This window comes from Phycodurus eques, chromosome 5 (genome assembly GCF_024500275.1).
Source record: "Phycodurus eques isolate BA_2022a chromosome 5, UOR_Pequ_1.1, whole genome shotgun sequence".
NCBI lineage: Eukaryota > Metazoa > Chordata > Actinopteri > Syngnathiformes > Syngnathidae > Phycodurus > Phycodurus eques.
The window spans coordinates 12,873,070-12,892,981 of NC_084529.1; the positions used below are offsets into that span (position 1 = coordinate 12,873,070).

Sequence of the window (19,912 nt, forward strand, 5' to 3'; positions counted from 1 at the left end):
CTGCAAGGTGCGTTCAGGTACACGCCGCAAAAGGGAAGAATATGTTCTTCGGTGGTTCTTTTGTCATATAGTACATAACTGTAAAAAGTGATTAGTCGGAAAATTGTTCTTTGTATCAGAATGCTTGAGGTAAATCTCTGTACGATCACACTGTGATAATATGGAACTTATTTTGTTTTGTAAGAATAGATCAAATAAAATTTGTTTATATAGTCAGCCAGAGCTGTGAGGAATGCAAAGTTATCAGTGTCCTTTCACCATCGTTCCTGTTATACTGTGTTGAGAGTTTTTGTTTGCACATTAATGACAAAAGTCCTGTTTTTGTTTTATTTCATCATTTTAAAAAGGACCATTCAAGAAACAGGTTTTTCCTCATGTTTTTGAGATTGTAGGGTGAAAGCTGCAGCTGGCTACTAATGTCGACTGAATGAGTGGCAACAATGGTGAAATGAAATGCCAGTATTTTTAGTCTAATAGCCCTTCAGCAACATATTGGAAAAAAATAAATAAAAGGACTATGAATAACATTTTTTGAATGGTGAACTTTGTTAAAAATTTTGAATAATGATCTATGAACTGAACTAGTTCATTTTCGGAAGGGTGAAGTTTGCGTAGTAAATGAAATTTCTAAACACCGACTGTAAGTAACTCAGTAAGATGTAATATTAGTAAATTGTCATAGAGGATGTTTACATTTGTTGCTCCACTGTTTGTGTTCAAATATCCCTTGCTTCTAGGGTTCTGAAACCGCAATTATCGATCCATCCTATGTTCGCATTAAGCTAGTGGGGCCTTTATTAAGGCAGTTGTTGGGTTGATTTAAGTAAAGCGTAATTATCGTTTGTTTTATGTCTTGTTGACATAGCACGGGGAGAACATGCAAACTCCACACAGGCGGGGCCGGGGATTGAACCCGGGTCCTCAGAACTGTGAGGCTGACTCTCTAACCAGTCTTCCACCGTGCTGCCACACTACAAAGACAAGATATTTAATATTCAAACTGATAAACTTGATTGTTTTTAGAAAATAATCATTAACATAGAATTTTATGGCTGCAACACATTCCAAAAAAGCTGGGACAGGTGGCAAAAAAGACTGAGAAAGTTGAGGAATGCTCATCAAATAGCGGTTTGGAAAATCCCACAGGTGAACAGGCTAATTGGGAACAGGTGGGTGACATGATTGTGTGTAAAAGGAGCTTTCCTGAATTGCTCAGTCATTCACAAGCAAAGATGGGGCGTGGTTCACCTCTTTGTGAACAAGTGCGTGAGAAAATAGTCGAACAATTTAAGGACAATGTTCCTCAACGTACAATTGCAAGGAATTTAGGGATTTCAAAATCTACGGTCCATAATATCATCAAAAGGTTCAGAGAATCTGGAGAAATCACTGCATGTAAGCGCCAAGGCCGAAAACCAACATTGAATGCCCGTGACCTTCGATCCCTCAGGCGGCACTGCATCAAAAACCGACAGCAATGTGTATAGGATCTCACCACATTGGCTCAGGAACACTTCAGAAAACCAATGGTCCTCCGGGCCAAAGATTTCAAATTGTTTTTGGAAATTGTGGATGTCGTTTCCTCCGGGCCAAAGAGGAAAAGAACCATCCAGATTGTTATGGGCGCAAAGTTCAAAAGCCAGCATCTGTGATGGTATGGGGCTGTGTTAGTGCCAATAGCATGGGTAACTTACACATCTGTGAAGGCACCATTAATGCTGAAAGGTACATACAGGTTTTGGAGAAACATATGCTGCCATCTAAGCAACATCTTTTTCATGGACACCCCTGCTTATTTCAGCAAGACAATGCCAAACCACATTCTGCACATCTTACAACCGCATGGCTTCGTGTTACAAGAGTGCGGGTACTAGACTGGCCTTCCTGCAGTCCAGACCTGTCTCCCATTGTAAATGTGTGGCGCAATATGAAGCGTAAAATACGACAACGGAGACCCCAGACTGTTGAACAGCTGAAGCTGTACATCAAACCAGAATGGGAAAGAATTCCACCTCCAACTCTTCAACAATTAGTGTCCTCTGTTCCCAAACGTTTATTGAATGTTGTTAAAAGAAAAGGTGATGTAACAGAGTGGTAAACATGACCCTGTCCCAGCTTTTTTGGAACATGTTGCAGCCATAAAATTCTAAGTTAATGATTATTTGCTAAAAACAATAAAGGTGATCAGTTTGAACATTAAAAATATTGTCTTTGTAGTGTATTCAATTAAATATAGGTTGAACATGATTTGCAAATAATTGTATTCTGTTTTAATTTATGTTTAATACAATGTCCCAACTTCATTGGAATTGGGGTTGTAAACACCATGAAATAAAAGCTGGAATTCTGAACTTTTGTCACATATTCATCTTTTGATCTGAAACCCAAATGTCTTCAGTATACAACAAAAACAAAGGAATTGACCTTGCCGTTCCAATACTTTTGGAAGGGACTGTATCTCCTTTCAACTCAGCATCTCCGTGCTTTTCCGGATGTACGTAGTATCCCAAGTTTTAAACGCAATCTTACGCAGGATGAGCACATAGGATTGCTATTACTATAAGGTCGAATTAAATAAAACATTGCCTCATGTGCGCATTTTTAGGATTCCTGCATAGTTTCCAGGCAGGACGCGCCACTACAACAGGATTGTCTCCTGCATCGTGGGAAGGGCAGCCTACCCAGATGTAACGAGATGGCCATCTCAAACATGAATCATATTTGTACAAAATAAAAACTAAAGAAAATTATTTGTTATAGTTGGGTTTAGGGCTAGGGTTGAGACTTAAGGCGGTTTAGGATGGGTTAAGGGTAGGATTAGGGTGGGTTAGGGTTTGTGGGAACTATAACCCCGCCACACTTAAGTCACATACTTCTTTTGCCGTCTGGAAGCAGTAGGGCGTGTTCTATCGGGATATAGGAGCCAATCATAGTGCAGCGCCGCGTGTCCTGGAGCCAGTAATATTGGAGCATTTTGTGAGGCTGGCCTAAAAAAAATTATATATCAACGATGTGTTGATGTAGTTTGCTTTGCTTAAAAACGTGAGTAAAATGTCAACGATTGTGTCGTCTCTTGTAGTTTTGTCCAAAAAATGAGTGCACTCTAGTGAGCTAACATTAATAGCTATTAATGTTCTACAGATTAGACGATCAGTTCATATTGAGCTCAAGTATTGATGTGGATGAATTTGCTTTAATAATATGACTCAACTCATTCATTCATTTTCCACACCACTTATCCTCACTCGGGTCGCAGGCATGCTGTAGCCTATCCCAGCTGACTCTGAGCGAGGTACACGCTGAACTGGTCGCCAGCCAATCGCAGGCATATAAACAAACAACCATTTGTACTCACTTTCACACCTACGGGCAATTTAGAGTCTTCAATTAACCTACCATGCATGTTTTTGGGATGTGGGAGGAAACCGGAGTACCCGAAGAAAACCTACGCAGGTACGGGGAGAACATGCAAACTCCACACAGGCGAGGCTGGATTTGAACCCGGTCCTCAGAACTGTGAGGGGGCAGTGCTAACCACCCTGACTCAACTCATTCAGTGAAATTTTTGGCGTTCCTTCAGTGAATTGTAAATAATTTAGTCATTTGCATAGAGATAAATGGACCAGAAGAGGCAGTGCAGGATCAGTCCTAAAAGCTGGAAGTGAGTGGCATGACCCCCCCCCCCCCCCCCCATTGTGCACCACCACCCTGCGATTGACTTACCAGTCCAGGATTTCCTTAAAATACCAAAATTAGCTCAGAAAAGCTCCTGCTCACCACCCTTGACCCGAATGAGGACAAGCACAAGAGAGAAGGGATTGACAAATACAGTGCATATCCTTTATTAATAATTGTGTGCTGTCAAAAATGTTAAATACAGTGAACTGTTTAACATTTCAATGTATTTTCATGTGATACTGCCATACTTAAAGTGGCTGTCTTTCCACAGAAAAGAACTTAAGATGCACCTATGAAATCCAGTGTCATAATTCTTGAACTTTTATTATCCTGTATGATTATGATGGGACAGCAGCAGCTCATCTGTAAGGGACTTGGTCTTTGAAACCATAGGGTCACAGTTTGAGTCCAGCTTCAGACAAATAAAAATAGGAACTAGTTGTTGGCGATGCTGACGTCGAGGTTCCCTTAAGCAAGGCACCGAACTACCCCCCACTGTTTGCACACCTTTGGGTTGACATCTCTCCCTGCATATCGCATGTGTGTGATTTGGTTCTTTGTGTGGTGTGCAACACAAATATAGCCTTTATGATTTACTTTTGGGAATGACCTGCGAACGAATTTCCTAACGTGGATATTTGAATAAATGAAGGTAAGACTAAATTAGAACATTTAATTTTAAGTGGGAAATAATTATTTTGGCACAAACTGATCGGTTAATATTCGCTAGCTTACACGAAAATGCTAGCTAACGTTAGCTGGTGTAGAGTTGTGTGCTAATGTTAAAGCTGATGCAAATATTCCTAAAAGCTAGCCTAGTGGTTAGCATGCTAGCTTGGCCTAAAGGCCACAAAAACATTGTACGACAGTCGTAAACCTGCGAGGGAAAATAACGATGAAATGCTGTTTTAATCGGATTCATTCCCTCACTACTGGCAAACAAGACATTCCCAGTCTAGGATCGGCTTACATTACCGTGCGAATGATGAATTCTCGTGTTGTTTGTGGAGGTTCCGATAACGGCGTCGTTCCTCGCGAGAGATGGGCCAGCGGCGTAGTGCGCCTGCTCACTGGTGCAAAACACACGTGGTGCGTTCAGGGGGGCCCCACAGGCTCGGTGAACGCACATTCTTCACTGGCCTCAGCGATGACACTTCGACGACCGTAAAATTTAATCCCCAGATATCTGTCAACAACTGCCTCACCGGAGACAAACATTTGCACAACAAATAATCGCGTAAAATTATTCATAAAATGTAAAACCTGCCAAAGAATTTGTTAAAAACCACACAAAATACGGCATATGAAAACGTAAAAAAAGCAACTGCATTACTTTTAACTATTGAATGATTACTGTGCCTAAAAACAATCCATAATAGCCTGTTTCTGCTACTTAACACTTTGCATTGGATGTGCAGTTGTTAGTTCGTTTATCTGTTTTTGAACACTAAGAGGTGTATATAAATCACCATTGACGTTTGTTTCATGGATTATGAATAAATCTTAAATGTTAATGTTTTACATGTTTAGATCAGTCTTCCTGGTCAGCGACAACATTTATTCCACGCGACGACCTTTGTTGAGTGGGAACTTCATTTTAATACATAATTCGCACACAAAAAGGCAGACATTGACGTTTCCAGTTTTATAAATAACAAAACATGTATTACATTGATTGATAATGTAAATAAATCATACAATACACAAAATTGGTATTTGTTTATAAAAAAATAAGGAAACTACAACTGAATGAAACTGTTTATATTTTAAACTGTGAATATTACAGGTCTTTAAAGTTAACCCAATGCAAACAAAAAAATATTGTGTTCACTTTCTTCAGGTCTGTCGGGTTGCAGCAGGTCTGGGAACTCCCTTTTTGCTGCAAGAAAATAAGTTTAAAACATCTGATCTTCCAAATGTCCATTATTTTTTTCCACTGTGATGTTTCTCACCTTGCCTCCTGTTTCTTGACTGGAATAACCAGTTTAAACTCAGGTGGGAGCTCATCCTCTGTATATTGTTTATCTGTGAAATATACCCTCCTGATGCGACAATTAGCATGAATCTGAAAGAAAAAAAAGATCACGATTGCACAGATATGGACATTTTTAGATTGATTGTGAATGTTCAGGTTTACTGTCTTGTGTTCTTTGCAAGCATACAATAAAGTGAAATTTCTCATTTTGACCCATCACAGTGAATGCAGAACTATTGAGGGATTCAGGTGCCTTCCTCAAAGGCACCTCAGCTGTGGGAAAAAAAGAAAGGGTTGATGGGCACGGCGTGCAAGACGAGGAAAGTTTAACCCGGGACACTTACTGTGTGTTTCACAAGTTCCAATCACACAACCAACAGGGTGATAAAGTACATTTGTTCATACTGCTCAGGAGGCAGCATTAGGATAAAACAGTGGAACCAGAGTCGAATACCCTTGAATTTAACCAAATTATTTTGAAAGTATAGGACATTAAAGTCACAAAAACTGTCTTCATGCAAAATATCAGTATATAACTCAAGACCTCGGCAACCTCAGCTCGGCAAACCTATGGAGCAGATGTAAGATTTTAGGAAATTCTGTCTAGCCCAGATGAGATGTAATGCTTGTTTGACCACAACTTTGAAATATGCACCACTGTAAACCAGACAGAGAGAGAACACTTACAAATGGATATGCTCTAATGAAACAACACCTTATTAACATAGTCAGCAGCTCAGAAATGTCAGTCACCTCAAGATTCAAAAACCTGAAACTCCTAATATTTTCACGAATCACAACATGTAAACGTCACTGTGCAGAGTTGGAAAAAGTATGTGAACCTTTGGAATGAATGGAATGGTGTGCTGTGCACCCTTTTCTTCCACAAATAGCATTGTATGTTACTTCCAAACAACTCAACTCTCATTTCATCTGTCCACACAATAGTTTGCCAGTACCGCTGGGTAACATCCAGCCACTCTTTTGCAACTTCGAAACACAAGAGTGGCTTTGTCTGTGGTGTCCTCAAATGACATCCATTCTCGTTTTTGATGTTTTACCCATCGTAGATTTGTCAACAGATATGTACTGCAAGCATTTTGTAAATCTTAAGGATACATTTGAGGATTTGGCTTTGGATTGTTGTTTTTTTTAGCTTTCTGCACTGTGCTCTTGCAGCCACTCCTTCAAAAGGATGAATACAGCCCAATATCAGCACATTTTGAAAATACTGTATAGATAACTTCATGCACTGTAATGTTTTTTTTAATGTTTTATTTTTTTTGTGAATGTTTATTAAATTGTGATGAAGTTTATACAGTATACTGTATAATTGTAATATAACTGCTTACATTTTTAATTTCCTAATTACAACTATCCTTTACCATATCTACAAGTAGCATCTTATTAAAACAGTACCGTTTACTGATTTATATAAAGATGTTAAATTCATAATTAACATAATTGGGGTTAACATGGTGTGGCCCTCGACAAATGTTTCAGCTTGTCACATGGCCCCTTCAGAAAATTAGCTGTCCACCCTTGACCTAGGGCAGTAGTTCTCAACCCATTTACACCAAGTATCACCCCCAAAAAATACTTAGCATTCCAAGTGCCACCATAATGACAGCATTAAAATACAGTAGCGTAATAGGCCCAAGTGTTCATCAAAACGAGACAGAGGTTTTATTCCAAAAATTATATCTAATTTTGTAAGCAACTGTACATTATTCAGTTTGAACATTAACACTGTGCTAAACTATAGTAACGGTTTTTTTTTTTTTTTTTAAACTATACTTAAATGATTCCTTTAAAAGTGTATATCAAAAAGTTAAAACTGTACCTAAATAAGTTTAAAAACAAACCATTCTTAAAAGATTAAATGCAACTGAATGTACTTAAAGTGTGAATCTTTTGCTTACAACTAGAGAGCGCACTGTACTACTAGTGGCACTCGTACATCACTAACATACATTTATTACCCAGCACTGAGAATGTTCAAGTGTTCAACAAAAACATGTAATCATAATTGTTTGTGTCGTATTAGATAAAGCAGACTTTCCATTGTTGTGACTTAGGTGAAGATCATATTACATTTTAATTTATCCAGAGATCCAGTTAATTCCAAAGGGTGCACATACTTTTTCTTGTAACTGTATTTGGCCACACTTGTTCCAAAAGACGGATCAACCTCAACAAGGGCTATTGAGTAAGACCTAGTGTCAACATTTGCATTGTATTTTGTTTTTAATGTTGTGCAACTGCCGAGCATGCATGAAAACTTCTTTTCACACTTATTTGGGAATTAAGGATGTAATGTTTGAGGCAGCAGCGGCACGGTGGGTGACTGGTTAGAGCGTCTGCCTCACAGTTCTGAGGACCGCGGTTCAATGCCCGGCCCCGCCTGTGTGGAGTTTGCATGTTCTCCGCATGCCTGCGTGGGTTTTCTCCGGGCACTCCGGTTTCCTCCCACATCCCAAAAACATGCTTGGTAGGTTAATTGACAACTCTAAATTGCCAGTAGGTGTGAATGTGAGTGTGAATGGTTGTTTGTTTTTATGTATGTGCCCTGCGATTAGCTGGCAACCAGTTCAGGGTGTACCCCGCCTCCTGCCCGATGATAGCTGTGATAGGCTCCAGCACACCCGCGACCCTTGTGAGGAGAAGCGCCTCAGAAAATGGATGGATGGATGTTTGAGGCATGTTTAAATGTGAATCACCTTCAAAATTTGTCATTCGTTATTAAAGTTTCAGTGTTTTTTATGTTTTCATATTACCAGTGGTTAATTGTTTTTTTTATGATTTTATGACAGTTAAAATATTAGTAAAATGGCAAGAGCTGGACCCCACTTTGGATTACTTCTATTTCCATTACTTTCCTTGGGTTCTTCAGGAGCATTTGGTGATCACTTTCCTCTGCTGTCCACGCACAAACGCACCTGAACACGCTGCGTCTCGACATAACTGGTTCCGTAGGCCCTCCTGGTGATGTCTGCCAAGTTGAATTGAAACTGGTTCCAGCGGTCATCAACACTAATTGGCATCGTGCACATAAATGAATTCACTTGCGTCTTGCTATGGTGATTACTTGCCCGAAAGCGCCGGCGTAAATTCTGATCATCTAACACCTGAAAGTGGAAAGGGATGTAATGGAGACCATGAATAGCAATGATTGTAATATATAATCAAAATGTGCAAAGTGCATGTTTCAGTGCCTGGACTTCAAAGCTGAAATATTTCCTGGTCTTCTTGACAATCATCACAAGAAATGGCATTTTGATACCAAGTGTCTGCCTCGGGTCAGCAGGACACGTGATGTAGTTGGTACTGTAGAAGGTGACACAGGGATGTCAAAGGTGACTACTGTTTAGCAGGGGTGCACTGGTTCTGAAAATTGGAGTTAAAACATCAAACTCACCTGACGTTTGAACCCTCAACCTCCAAGACAAGCGAGTTGATGTCATTGTCTGTAACTCGTTTGATATGACCATTCTTCACCTGTGAAACACAAAAACATAAATGTGGTATTATCTTTTAGTGAGGGAGAGATTCAATTATGAGAAACTATTCTGAGGAATGACAATATTTTAGCGTATTTAGTCAACAAGTGATGTTTGCCGTCTGTGCTTACATAATGTGCAGCTTCCTAATATTGGATTACGCAACATAATGTGGTCTTTGAACTTCAAAATAAATAATAATAATCATTCAGCATGTCCCCCATATGCATCTCTCAATATCAAGTAAAACTTGACTTTTCCTCCTAAAACTAATTTTAAAAATATGAATATAATGTATTTAATAATAAACTGTACCGTGCATTTCTTGGACAAATTGAAATTGGGTCATTGCAAATATTAAACATTTTAGTGTATGTTACTTTTATGCGTGTTTATGTTTTGTGTAAAATTTGCCAAGTTCTTTTGATATTGACAAACAGTGGACCCTCCAAATTTGAACACAAAATCTTTTTTGCGACACTGTTTGACTTCCAAGTTGTTTGGAACATTTTTAACTGCATACTTGCTTGAAGAGAACTTCACAAGTTTATAATAAAACACAAATACAAAGTGAGAGCAGAGTGATACTGTCACCTGGTGATTAATGAGTGATGGTGGGATTAGGTTCCATTACTTGTTCTATGTTTATCAACGCACATCCTCTTTGCTATGACTAGAACCTTTTTGTGGTGGCTTCATAAAAAATAATGGGGAATACACATCAATCGGGACAAATCTGAGGATATTCCCGCCCTTGCGATCAAAGTCAACAAAGGGTCGATTCACAGATGATGAAAGATTATCCTGAGCGAGTAGCTTGTGTTGTGGATGTGTTAAGAGTGATTTTCCTCTCCAATCTGGTCAAAAAAAGGATCAAGGGTGACAATCCCAAATGTTAAACTTGCTCAATATAAACCCTCGCAAACCCTTGTGTGTGGGCAACACTGAGTTCAGCCAAGTCACAGACTCTGTGATTGTGACATGACATGCAACAGAAACAAATACTGAAAAAAAAAATAATAATAATCCCAAAATGTACAATTTGTGGGGCGTTCAACTTTGGAGGTTACCCAGTAACTTCCTATTGACAAGACATAAAGACAGAAATGAACTGCGATTGAAAAATAATAATACTACTTGTATATTTTGTATATTACAAACTACATATACTTATCTGTACATAAAGATATTAGTAAATATGTGAATGTGACGTCATGATCTTACATTAAACTGACTTAATCATTTTATTCACTGTACATATTGGGTGTATAAATGCATCCTTACATCGAATTGGGTGTATAAATGCATCCTTACATCGACATCAGTCAATATTATACTTTGCATTCTGCACTCATTGTAACACAATTTTAATCTTGCATTTCTTTTTTTTAGATTAGATCCAAATTTACATAATCCATCCTCAATGTTGCTCTTTTGTTTGTATTTTTTTTTATTATTATACATATTTTACTGTATGCGTGAATATCTACCTACTCAACTTTCGCTTTCAAAACACGTGTTTTTAATTCATGTAAAAATGTCATGTTACCTGATGATTTAAGCAATGAGTGCTCCATAATGACAAATAACACAAGCGTCATAAAACGTGCTGAAAGGCAGTTAAATGTTTTATGAACTAAACCCAAAGCACACGGCCCAGAGGGAGATGACCAACAATTAGCTGTCAGTGACCTACCTTTATTTCCCATATTTGAAGAGGTTTGCTTCCGATGCTATACAATATAGACAGAAATCCACCTTGAAAGGTACTTCTAAACATGTTGTACGTTGTAAACGGTCCCGCTTACAGACCCTATTGGGTCGGACATCCAGAAAGCACCTTTGTCGTTGTGTGGCTACTGTAAATTTCACAAGCTTTGCCAAAGCACTCAATCAAAGCCAATCAAGCGCACGTACGCAAAACAAGAACACCTCATACCTTTCAGCCACGCGCTGCGACGTCTTGATGGCATACTCGTCATTCTGTTTTCTCAGTTAAGCCATTTATTTTCGTAAAATTCATTGACTCTGACGAGAGGCTATATATTTTTTTAAGTTTTTTTAAGTTATTCAAATGCACACTCGTCGATTTTGTTGACGTCACACGCTATGTTAAACCCTTGTGTCGGCACTTCCATATATGGTCATGATCATAGATATGAAGACGAGCTAGTCCAGCTAACCAATGTCCCTACGTGGCGGCCATGTTAGGACGGTCGACCTTCCCATCAAAGGCAATGCATGGACATTGAAATTCAGTCGTAACTTGCTCATTTCTCACCAGGTTTACTTTTACAATTCCAAAGTATTTTCTATCAATACATAACATTTGAAGAAGGACCCAATTGATATTTTTACATCTAAAAGATTACTCCCAGTTCCCTTTGTCGTAATTGTAAGGCGTTGTAAGCAACTGGATGCAGCACAATATGCCGTCGTCCTAGTTCTTTCTGATTTCTTGCCGTCCACTACACATGGAATGCGTCGACAACTTTTACCCTCCTAGTTTAGCGTCGCCGTAGGCACGCAGCTCACAAGGGGCGTGTCGTATTTATTGAAGAATTTCCCGGATCACGCATCCCCAGAGCGTTTGCAGTTGACAGCGACACGATTATAATGCATCGCATGTGTGAACAGACCTAAGAAAGGTTTGAAGACAGTTTTATTACTATGAGTGAGTCTTCAGTACATTCAGCATGACAGGGTTAAAACAGTTGGTGTTTAGCTCTGACATCTGTAACCAATACATTGTTAAATATGAAACCCGAATTAGTCACATTAATCACTCCCAGGCCACCCTGTTAACATGGATATTTGACTTCGAAAGCCGGCAATGGCAGTGAATGTGTTCAGTATACTGTTTGTTACCATTAGTCAACCCAGGATAGGCGCTGTGTGTTGGCATTAGCTCGCTTTTCAATGTGAAAGTACTACTATCAGTAAAGCAAGTTGAAGTATGGTGAACAGCTAGGTGGCGGTGATGTGAGGGGCCATTAGTGACATTGCAAAATGTGTGATTTAGGGACGAGCCGGTTTCACCCGGTTTATGGGTAGAGCAGCAACAGCACCATGACAAGTGTGCGTAGAGGACAAAGTGCAGGTGACTTCGGCGGAACTCTTCGCGTCGATTCCAGCATTGCGTTGCCATTCACACAACCAGCAGCGCCATGAAGCTCCGTGGAAAGGAAACGCTTTGTTTTCTTTCGGCTGTGTTGTTAGTCTGTGGTGCATCAGAACGCGACGGTGAGTGATATTCACGACAGACATTCCGTATTGTGCAATCCCACTCGTGCGTCGTTGTTGCCTCCATAGAAGTAACAAATATCCATCCATTTTCTGAGCCGCTTCTCCTCAGTTGGGTTGCGAGCGTGCTGGAGCCTATCCCAGCTATCATCGGGCAGGAGGCGGGGTACACCCTGAACTGGTTGCCAGCAAATCGCAGGGCACACATAAACAAACAACCATTCGCACTCACATTCACACTTACGGGCAATTTAGAGTTGTCAATTAACCTACCATGCATGTTTTTGGGATGTGGGAGGAAACATGCAAACTCCATACAGGCGGGGCCGGGGATTGAACCCTGGTCTTCAGAACTGTGAGGCAGACGCACTAAGCAGTCGTCCACCGTGTTGTCAGTAACAAATATCTGAAAGCTTAATCTACTGTTGCTTCATGTGTCCGGCAAAGGCCAATCTTTGCAGCAACCAGTTGAAGTTGATTTTGTTTTGTTTTTCCTTCTCACGTTCATGCAGAAACTAATCGTGGGGTTATAGTGTTTTTGTTTTGTGCCCTTGTGTGATGAGGGGATCCCTATGTCGGGATATACAGAATGAACCGATTCTCTTTCCATTACGATATTTTTAAATCACAGTCATAAAGTCATTGCATCACAAAAAGGTGTAAACCAGGACACCAGTCACCTGTCTACCACTAACCTTAACCTGACTTGCGCAATATGAAGGTGTGGGATTTCCATTACTGTGCATCGGTCGGTCCACATCAATCATATATTGATTGAACAAAGTTAGAAACCCTGATTAGACTTAAGATTTCCATTTATTTGATGTCTGCCTAATTTTCCAATAGTAACAAAAAAAAATTAGTAGGTTGGTTGGTTGAACCTTGACTACTCCTTTTCAATCCTACATTGTGACTGGGTGTCAGACTGTCTTGCAGCATCTTTACTCGTAACATTACCTTTTAGGGTGAGGTTTCTTTTGTCTTACGTCACCAGGTATGGACCCATATTGACAAAACCATCAGTCACAGACATCAAATCACATGGCGTAACATATCAATGAGTGAACCCGTTAAGTCCGTATTTGTCTTCAAGTGTGTGTTGGCTCACTGTTTATGATCCATACGTTATTTGATACGATGAGGATTCTGACTCGGCACTATGATCTTGACAGCACCTGTAGTCCACATGGAACTTGGCAGCCTGAAAGGGGAGTATGTGAGCGTAAAAGGGAAGGAGACTGGGGCCGACGCCTACCTGGGTGTCCCATTTGCCAAGCCACCCGTTGGCCCTGGCCTGAGACTGGCTCCACCTCAGAAAGTGGAGGCTTGGCAAGGAGTGAGAGATGCCAGTAAGCAGCCACCGATGTAAGCACTACGGTACTCCAGTCGTGCAATACTGCACTTGGGAAAGATTTTTTCTCGCTTACTTGTATACATTAATAGAAAACAATTTCTTTCTTCAGGTGCATTCAACATAGACAGTTCCTTCTAGATCTGATGCAGTTGATTGGTAGCATAGCAGAAGAAATCCCTGATATTTCAGAGGACTGCCTTTACCTCAACATTTATACTCCTGCAAACAGAGCTCATGATGCTAAGCTCCCAGTAAGAAACATTTGGCACTAGTTTGGACTAATGCTATTATTTATTTACTGTAATTCACTGCCAGTTATGCCTCAATAGCATACACGTATTTCATACTTGTATGCAAGACTCAGTTTGAATGATTACATAAAGAGCCGTTTGACCATAACTCTTCATATCAAATGTAAATTTGAATCAAACATAAGCCTGTTGTCTGACTAGGTAATGATGTGGATCCATGGTGGAGGCTTTACTTTGGGATCAGCTTCAATGTATGACGGATCCGCCCTGGCTGCTTACCAGGATGTGGTTGTGGTGCTCATCCAATATCGTTTGGGAGTTTTGGGCTTTCTCAGGTAAATAATATTGTAGAAACAGAGGACATTTGAATGACATTTTGGCTTTCTGGCCTGCTCCTGCGGCCTGGCCAAAGGTTGGAGGGTCTCTTGACATTCAGAGGTCCAAATTTAAATTGTCATCAGTGCCAAAAGGTCCACAACGATTGGTAATTAGAAAACATGTTTTTAATAAACGTACCTTTAAATCACAAGCTACTGTTTTTTTTTTTTTTTTTTTTTTTGACAGTACACAAGAAAACAGTTACCATACAGTTGACAGGATATGACCGACAGATGAACTCAAAATCATACTCATAACCAAGACTATAATAATAATAATGTTAGAGTATTCAATTATCACTTTAAAATTGTATTAAACTTGCCCTTATGATAAAAGCTAGAAAGATGCTACCATTTCACGTCTCGGCGTATGAGAAAGTTCTCTTCTTTACTTGTCCACTGAAATATAAATTGACAATTTATAAGTGTATTTTACGGACTGACTCACTCGCATTCTTCAAAATTGGAAATAAACTCAATTAACCCACCCGTCTCCCAAAGCACATAAAGACAAACAACCATTCATAGTCACATAGCAAGAGTACTCGAAGAAAACTTACACAAGCGCGGGAAGAACATGCACACTCCACACAGAAAGGGCCAAGTATATTCAATTAGTCAACTATGAATATGAGGTAGAGGCGGGCCCAGATAAGAATGCCTCTACACCAGTCTGGACTTTGAGAATGGTTATTGTTTGCTGTAAACGCATCCAAGCTATTAACTTAAATGAAGACAAAAATAAAGGCGGCATGTGTGTGCAACACATTTTTTCTTACAGTATTATGAAGACCACGCAAGTATGAACACTTGTTTTAAATAAACTTACAGTGAACCATCTGCAGTCAACACTTTCTGAGACGCTGGTTGACAAATGCACATTTAACGATTGCAAATAATGAACTCTGTTCCAACCACTGCCAACATGAAACCTTTTCTAATGCTACGGGTCAATATTTCATGTTTTCCATGTCGGAGAGACGATAAAAATCTCAATTGTCCCAAAACAAAGGTATTGGTGTCTCCCTGTTTTGAATGGGTGTCTGAAAACTCACGTGAATCCAATGTTTAATCTTCTTTCTCAAATGATTCTTTTCTCAAAATGATTGTTGAGGATGTTGCTACTTTTAAAATTAGCTTTGCAAAAAAAGCAAACAAAAAACTAAGATAGCCCAGTGTTAATCCTTTGACGCTTGCTGAACTGAGGTCTTGCCAGATTTGCCGACATCTCCCATGTCATGTGTGATTGCCATTTAAAAAAAAAAAAGTGGAGGCGACACGGTGGACGACTGGTTAGAGCGTCAGCCTCACAGTTCTGAGGTGCGGGGTTCAATCCCCGTCCTCGCCTGTGTGGAGTTTGCATGTTCTCCCCGTGCCTGCGTGGGTTTTCTCCGGGCACTCCGGTTTCCTCCCACATCCCAAAAACATGCATTAATTGGAGACTCTAAATTGCCCGTAGGCATGACTGTGAGTGCAAATGGTTGTAGGTTTCTATGTGCCCTGCGATTGGCTGGCAACCAGTTCAGGGTGTAACCCGCCTCCTGCCCGATGACAGCTGGGATAGGCTCCAGCACGCCCGCGACCCTGGTGAGGAGAAGCGGCTCAGAAAATGGATGGAAAAAAAGTGGACTTAATAGGATTATTTATCTCCAAAAATAATGTCTGAACTTGGAGGTATTTGAATTTATGGGTTCATGAAGCATATGTCAGCAACAGTTATTACTTGTGGCCATGTATATGTTAATCTAGCACAGGAGATGAGCATCTGCCTGGTAACTCTGGCCTGCTGGACCAGGTTGAAGCTCTACGGTGGATCCAAAAGCACATTGCCAACTTTGGGGGAGACCCAGCCTCGGTCACCATATTTGGAGAGTCTGCTGGTGGAATGAGCGTTTCCCTGTTGGTGAGGATCACTCAGCTGACACGTCACCTTTCTGGACTTCTTTATTCATGGTCACGGGGGATTTGATGCATTGATTTTGGCTTTATTAACAGCTTCTATCACCATTGTCTGATGGGCTGATCCATCGAGCCATCGCTGAAAGTGGCACTGCCGCAATGGATGTGTTTGTGTCAACTGATCCTCTACCAATAGCACAGGTTGATTAGAATTTTTAAATATAAATAATTGTGTTTCACAATTTACGTTTCTAACTGTTGCATTCTGTTATGCATCTTCAGGTTGTTGCTAATGCATCCGGCTGTAGCATTGAAAGCACACAGACGATTGCTGCCTGCTTGAGAAAAATTGATATTGACCCTTTTTTGACGATTGCACAGGTATGCAAAACTGATTTAGACTTCTGAGATATAATGCAAAAGACTTACTGGTGTCAAGATTAATGACAATGTGCCCTGTTTTTGGAATTGCTATCTATTATCTAAACTGTCTTTTGGAAGGATCCAACACTAAGATTGAGCATAAATATAGACGGACACTTCCTGACGAAACCAGTAAAGGAGCTGTTCGAGAAGCATGAGATTCAGAATATACCATTTTTGACTGGTGTCAATGATGATGAAGGGGGCTGGTTAGTTACTTCTGTAAGTGTGACTAGTACAGTGCATTGTCTGCCTGTCTAAGCTCCAAAGTTGCACTCGTGAAAATCTCATCACTTCTTCCTTTTTTCTTAGTTCATGGCTCCTCCAAACTGGACTGAAGGAATGGACCGGGAGCAGGTTTTAAACACAATATCGCCTTTCAACGTAAGACTTGATACTGTTGGATAACCTTTCTTCACCATTCCCAAGATTTTCTTAAAGGTGTAATTTATTTTCTTCACAGCCCAAAGAGTCCATTGTCACTGATCTGATGATAGAGGAATATATTGGAGCTGGGGAAGATCGTGAGAAAAATAGAGATGGTTTTACTGAGTTATTTGCGGATATGTTGTTCAACATCCCTGCCATTAAGGCTGCAAATGCTCACAGAGGTACCGTGACTACAAGAACATTTTCCATCATTATTTGTGTATGGCAACATACTGTAGACCCTTCTATGTCTAGATGCAGGTGCCCACGTGTACTTGTATGAGTACCAGCATCCGCCTCATTTCTTGAAGGCAAAAAGGCCAAGCTTTGTTGGGTGTGACCACGGAGACGAAATCTTTACTGTTTTAGCGTTTTGCTTTACAACAAAACATATCCGACTAAATGGTAAGACCTTATTTGACATCTACAAACATGCAATCTTTACCTAGAGTGGAAAGTGTTTCACTAAGACTCTTGTTTTAGCTACATGCTTAGAGGAGGAAGAACAACTTAGTCGAACGATGATGGCCTACTGGGGCAACTTTGCTCGGAAAGGGTAATAACCCAAACCTCCAATATTGTTTGATCAAATAGAAACAGTGAGACAACTAATAAGACAAGCTTGCCTTTACCTTGTGTTTATGTAGGTCGCCTAATGGTGATGGCCTTGCTCACTGGCCTATGTATGGAAGAGAAGAGAAGTACCTGGCAATAAGTGCAAAGGAGCAGGTAACTGCCCAGCACCTGAAGAAGGATCGCTTTGTCTTTATGACTCAGATCCTCCCAGAGAAAGTTCGACTACATCAGGAGAAGAATGAGCGTGTTGAACTTTAGAGGACGAGCACCATTTTGTTTTCTTTTACAACCTGTCCTCTTCATCTTGCATCGTTTTGAGTTTAATGCAGTGATTCACTGTGACATACAGTAGCTGTTAAACTGATTTTGAGTATCTTAAACAAGCACAGCAAATAATAGGAACTATGTACTTGTCCACTTTTAACATTTTGAAAAATCTTAAAAAAAAAAAAAAAAAGAACATTTGAATTAAATCAACTGACTGTTGTGTGGCATTTTTTTGTTTTTATTGTTTATGTACAATCCCAATTCCAATGAAATTGGGACGTTGTGTTTAACATACATAAAAACAGAATACAATGATTTGCAAATCATGGTCAACCTATATTTAATTGAATACACTACAAAAACAAGATATTTAATGTTCAAACTGATCAACTTTATTAGTTTTTAGCAAATAATCATTAACTTGGAATTTTATGGCTGCAACATGTTCCAAAAAAGCTGGGACAGGGTCATATTTACCCCTGTGTTACATCACCTTTTCTTTTAACAAGATTCAATAAACGTTTGGGAACTGAGGACACTTATTGTTGAAGCTTTGTAGGTGGAATTCTTTCCCATTCTTGCTTAATGTACAGCTTTAGCTGTTCAACAGTCCTGGGGTCTCCGTTGTCGTATTTTACGCTTCATAATGCACCACACATTTTCAATGGGAAGACAGGTCTGGACTGCAGGCAGGCCAGACTAGTACCCACACTCTTTTACTACGAAGCCACGCTGTTGTAACACATGCAGAATGTGGTTTGGCATTGTCATCTTGCATCGTTTTGAGTTTAATGCAGTGATTCACTGTGTCACAGATGTTGGCTTTTGAACTTTGCGTCCATAACAGTCCGGATGGTTCTTTTCCTCTTTGGCCCGGAGGACACGACATACACAATTTCCCAAAACAATTTGGTGTTTCTGGGCATTGTTGATAAATGGGTTTTGCGTTGCATAGTAGAGTTTCAAGTTGCACTTACGGATGTCGCGCCGAACTGTATTTCCTGACATGAGTTTTCTGAAGTGTTCCTGAGCCCATACGGTAATATCCTTTACACATTGATGTCGGTTTTTGATGCAGTGCCGCCTGAGGGATCGAAGGTCACGGGCATTCAATGTTGGTTTTCGGCCTTCCCGCTTACATGCAGTGATTTCTCCAGATTCTCCAAACCTTTTGATGACATTATGGACCCTAGATGATGAAATCCCTAAATTCCTTTCAATTGTACGTTGAGGAACATTGTCCTTAAACTGTTTGACTATTTTCTCACGCACTTGTTCACAAAGAGGTGAACCACTCCCCATCTTTACTTGTGAATGACTGAGCAATTTAGGAAAGCTCCTTTTACACCCAATCATGTCACCCACCTGTTTCCAATTAGCCTGTTCACCTGTGGGATGTTCCAAACGGGTGTTTGATGAGAATTCCTCAACTTTCTCAGTCTTTTTTGCCACCTGTCCCAGCTTTTTTGGAACGTGTTGCAGCCATAAAATTCTGAGTTAATGATTATTTGCTAAAAACAATAAAGTTTATCAGTTTGAACATTACATAGCTTGTCTTTGTAGTGTATTCAATTAAATATAGGTTGAACATGATTTGCAAATCATTGTATTCTGTTTTTATTAATGTTTAACACAATGTCCCAACTTCATTGGAATTGGAGTTGTATATTAAATATCCTTATGCAAAGGAAAAATGGAAAGTTTGTACCTTAACAAGTGACATGAGAAAAGTTAGCTTGTATCAGGATGGCTTTTTGGAGAATAAATGATTGTAATAATGTTGTGTAAGCTACTACAGTAAAAGTGCCGTGTAATCCACTATAATCATGGCACTTGTGATAAAAAGATAATAGTAGTAGCACACATAGATTACTATATACTGTATTGCATATGTCTTTGTAGTAAACTTTAAAACACCAAATTTACAATTGAAGAAAAAA

General features: G+C 39.8%; 3 protein-coding genes across 8 annotated transcripts in view; 1 reads left to right on the top strand and 2 right to left on the bottom strand.

Moving 5' to 3' along the window:
* Window positions 1–4,731, bottom strand: part of banp (BTG3 associated nuclear protein) — a 74,071-nt gene extending 69,340 nt beyond the window's left edge. For all 3 annotated transcript variants that reach the window (XM_061676496.1, XM_061676497.1, XM_061676495.1), the window contains exon 1: window positions 4,654–4,731. The gene's annotated coding sequence lies outside the window, so the exon portion shown is untranslated. The remainder of the gene's footprint in view (window positions 1–4,653) is intronic.
* Window positions 4,732–5,281: 550 nt separating this feature from the next.
* On the bottom strand, window positions 5,282–11,074 carry LOC133402594 (cilia- and flagella-associated protein 20-like). Of its 3 annotated transcripts, XM_061676498.1 has the most exons (6): window positions 10,850–11,069; window positions 9,072–9,151; window positions 8,869–8,980; window positions 8,593–8,781; window positions 5,631–5,743; window positions 5,282–5,557 (listed from the first exon to the last, which is right to left on the bottom strand). In XM_061676498.1, exons 1-6 carry the CDS (start codon window positions 10,931–10,933, stop codon window positions 5,515–5,517), a joined length of 621 nt encoding a protein of 206 aa, XP_061532482.1. In that variant the 5' UTR covers window positions 10,934–11,069; the 3' UTR covers window positions 5,282–5,514. The 3 variants fall into 3 exon arrangements, with proteins under 3 accessions (XP_061532482.1, XP_061532483.1, XP_061532484.1); XM_061676499.1 differs by lacking the exon at window positions 5,282–5,557 and having other exon boundaries at window positions 5,627–5,743; window positions 10,850–11,072; XM_061676500.1 differs by lacking the exon at window positions 5,282–5,557 and having other exon boundaries at window positions 5,661–8,645; window positions 8,746–8,781; window positions 10,850–11,074.
* A 660-nt stretch (window positions 11,075–11,734) lies between these two features.
* Window positions 11,735–18,199, top strand: ces2b (carboxylesterase 2b). Of its 2 annotated transcripts, XM_061677562.1 has the most exons (14): window positions 11,738–11,801; window positions 12,176–12,396; window positions 13,569–13,761; window positions 13,860–14,001; window positions 14,203–14,336; window positions 16,128–16,281; window positions 16,374–16,478; window positions 16,560–16,658; window positions 16,779–16,922; window positions 17,013–17,084; window positions 17,164–17,311; window positions 17,385–17,534; window positions 17,613–17,685; window positions 17,777–18,199. In XM_061677562.1, exons 2-14 carry the CDS (start codon window positions 12,321–12,323, stop codon window positions 17,961–17,963), a joined length of 1,677 nt encoding a protein of 558 aa, XP_061533546.1. In that variant the 5' UTR covers window positions 11,738–11,801; window positions 12,176–12,320; the 3' UTR covers window positions 17,964–18,199. The 2 variants fall into 2 exon arrangements, with proteins under 2 accessions (XP_061533547.1, XP_061533546.1); XM_061677563.1 differs by lacking the exon at window positions 12,176–12,396 and having other exon boundaries at window positions 11,735–11,801.
* Window positions 18,200–19,912: the final 1,713 nt, after the last annotated feature.

Excerpts from the sequence above, each read along its gene's own strand:
- ces2b (XM_061677562.1), top strand. The coding sequence starts at position 12,321 with ATGAAGCTCCGTGGAAAGGAAACGCTTTGTTTTCTTTCGGCTGTGTTG. Across the intron at positions 13,762-13,859 it reads GCCAGTAAGCAGCCACCGAT|GTGCATTCAACATAGACAGT; the intron begins GTAAGCACTACG and ends TTCTTTCTTCAG. Across the intron at positions 17,686-17,776 it reads GGCAACTTTGCTCGGAAAGG|GTCGCCTAATGGTGATGGCC; the intron begins GTAATAACCCAA and ends GTGTTTATGTAG.
- LOC133402594 (XM_061676498.1), bottom strand. The coding sequence starts at position 10,933 with ATGTTTAGAAGTACCTTTCAAGGTGGATTTCTGTCTATATTGTATAGC. Across the intron at positions 9,152-10,849 it reads TTCAAATATGGGAAATAAAG|GTGAAGAATGGTCATATCAA; the intron begins GTAGGTCACTGA and ends TGTGTTTCACAG. Across the intron at positions 5,744-8,592 it reads TCGAGACGCAGCGTGTTCAG|ATTCATGCTAATTGTCGCAT; the intron begins GTGCGTTTGTGC and ends TTTTTCTTTCAG.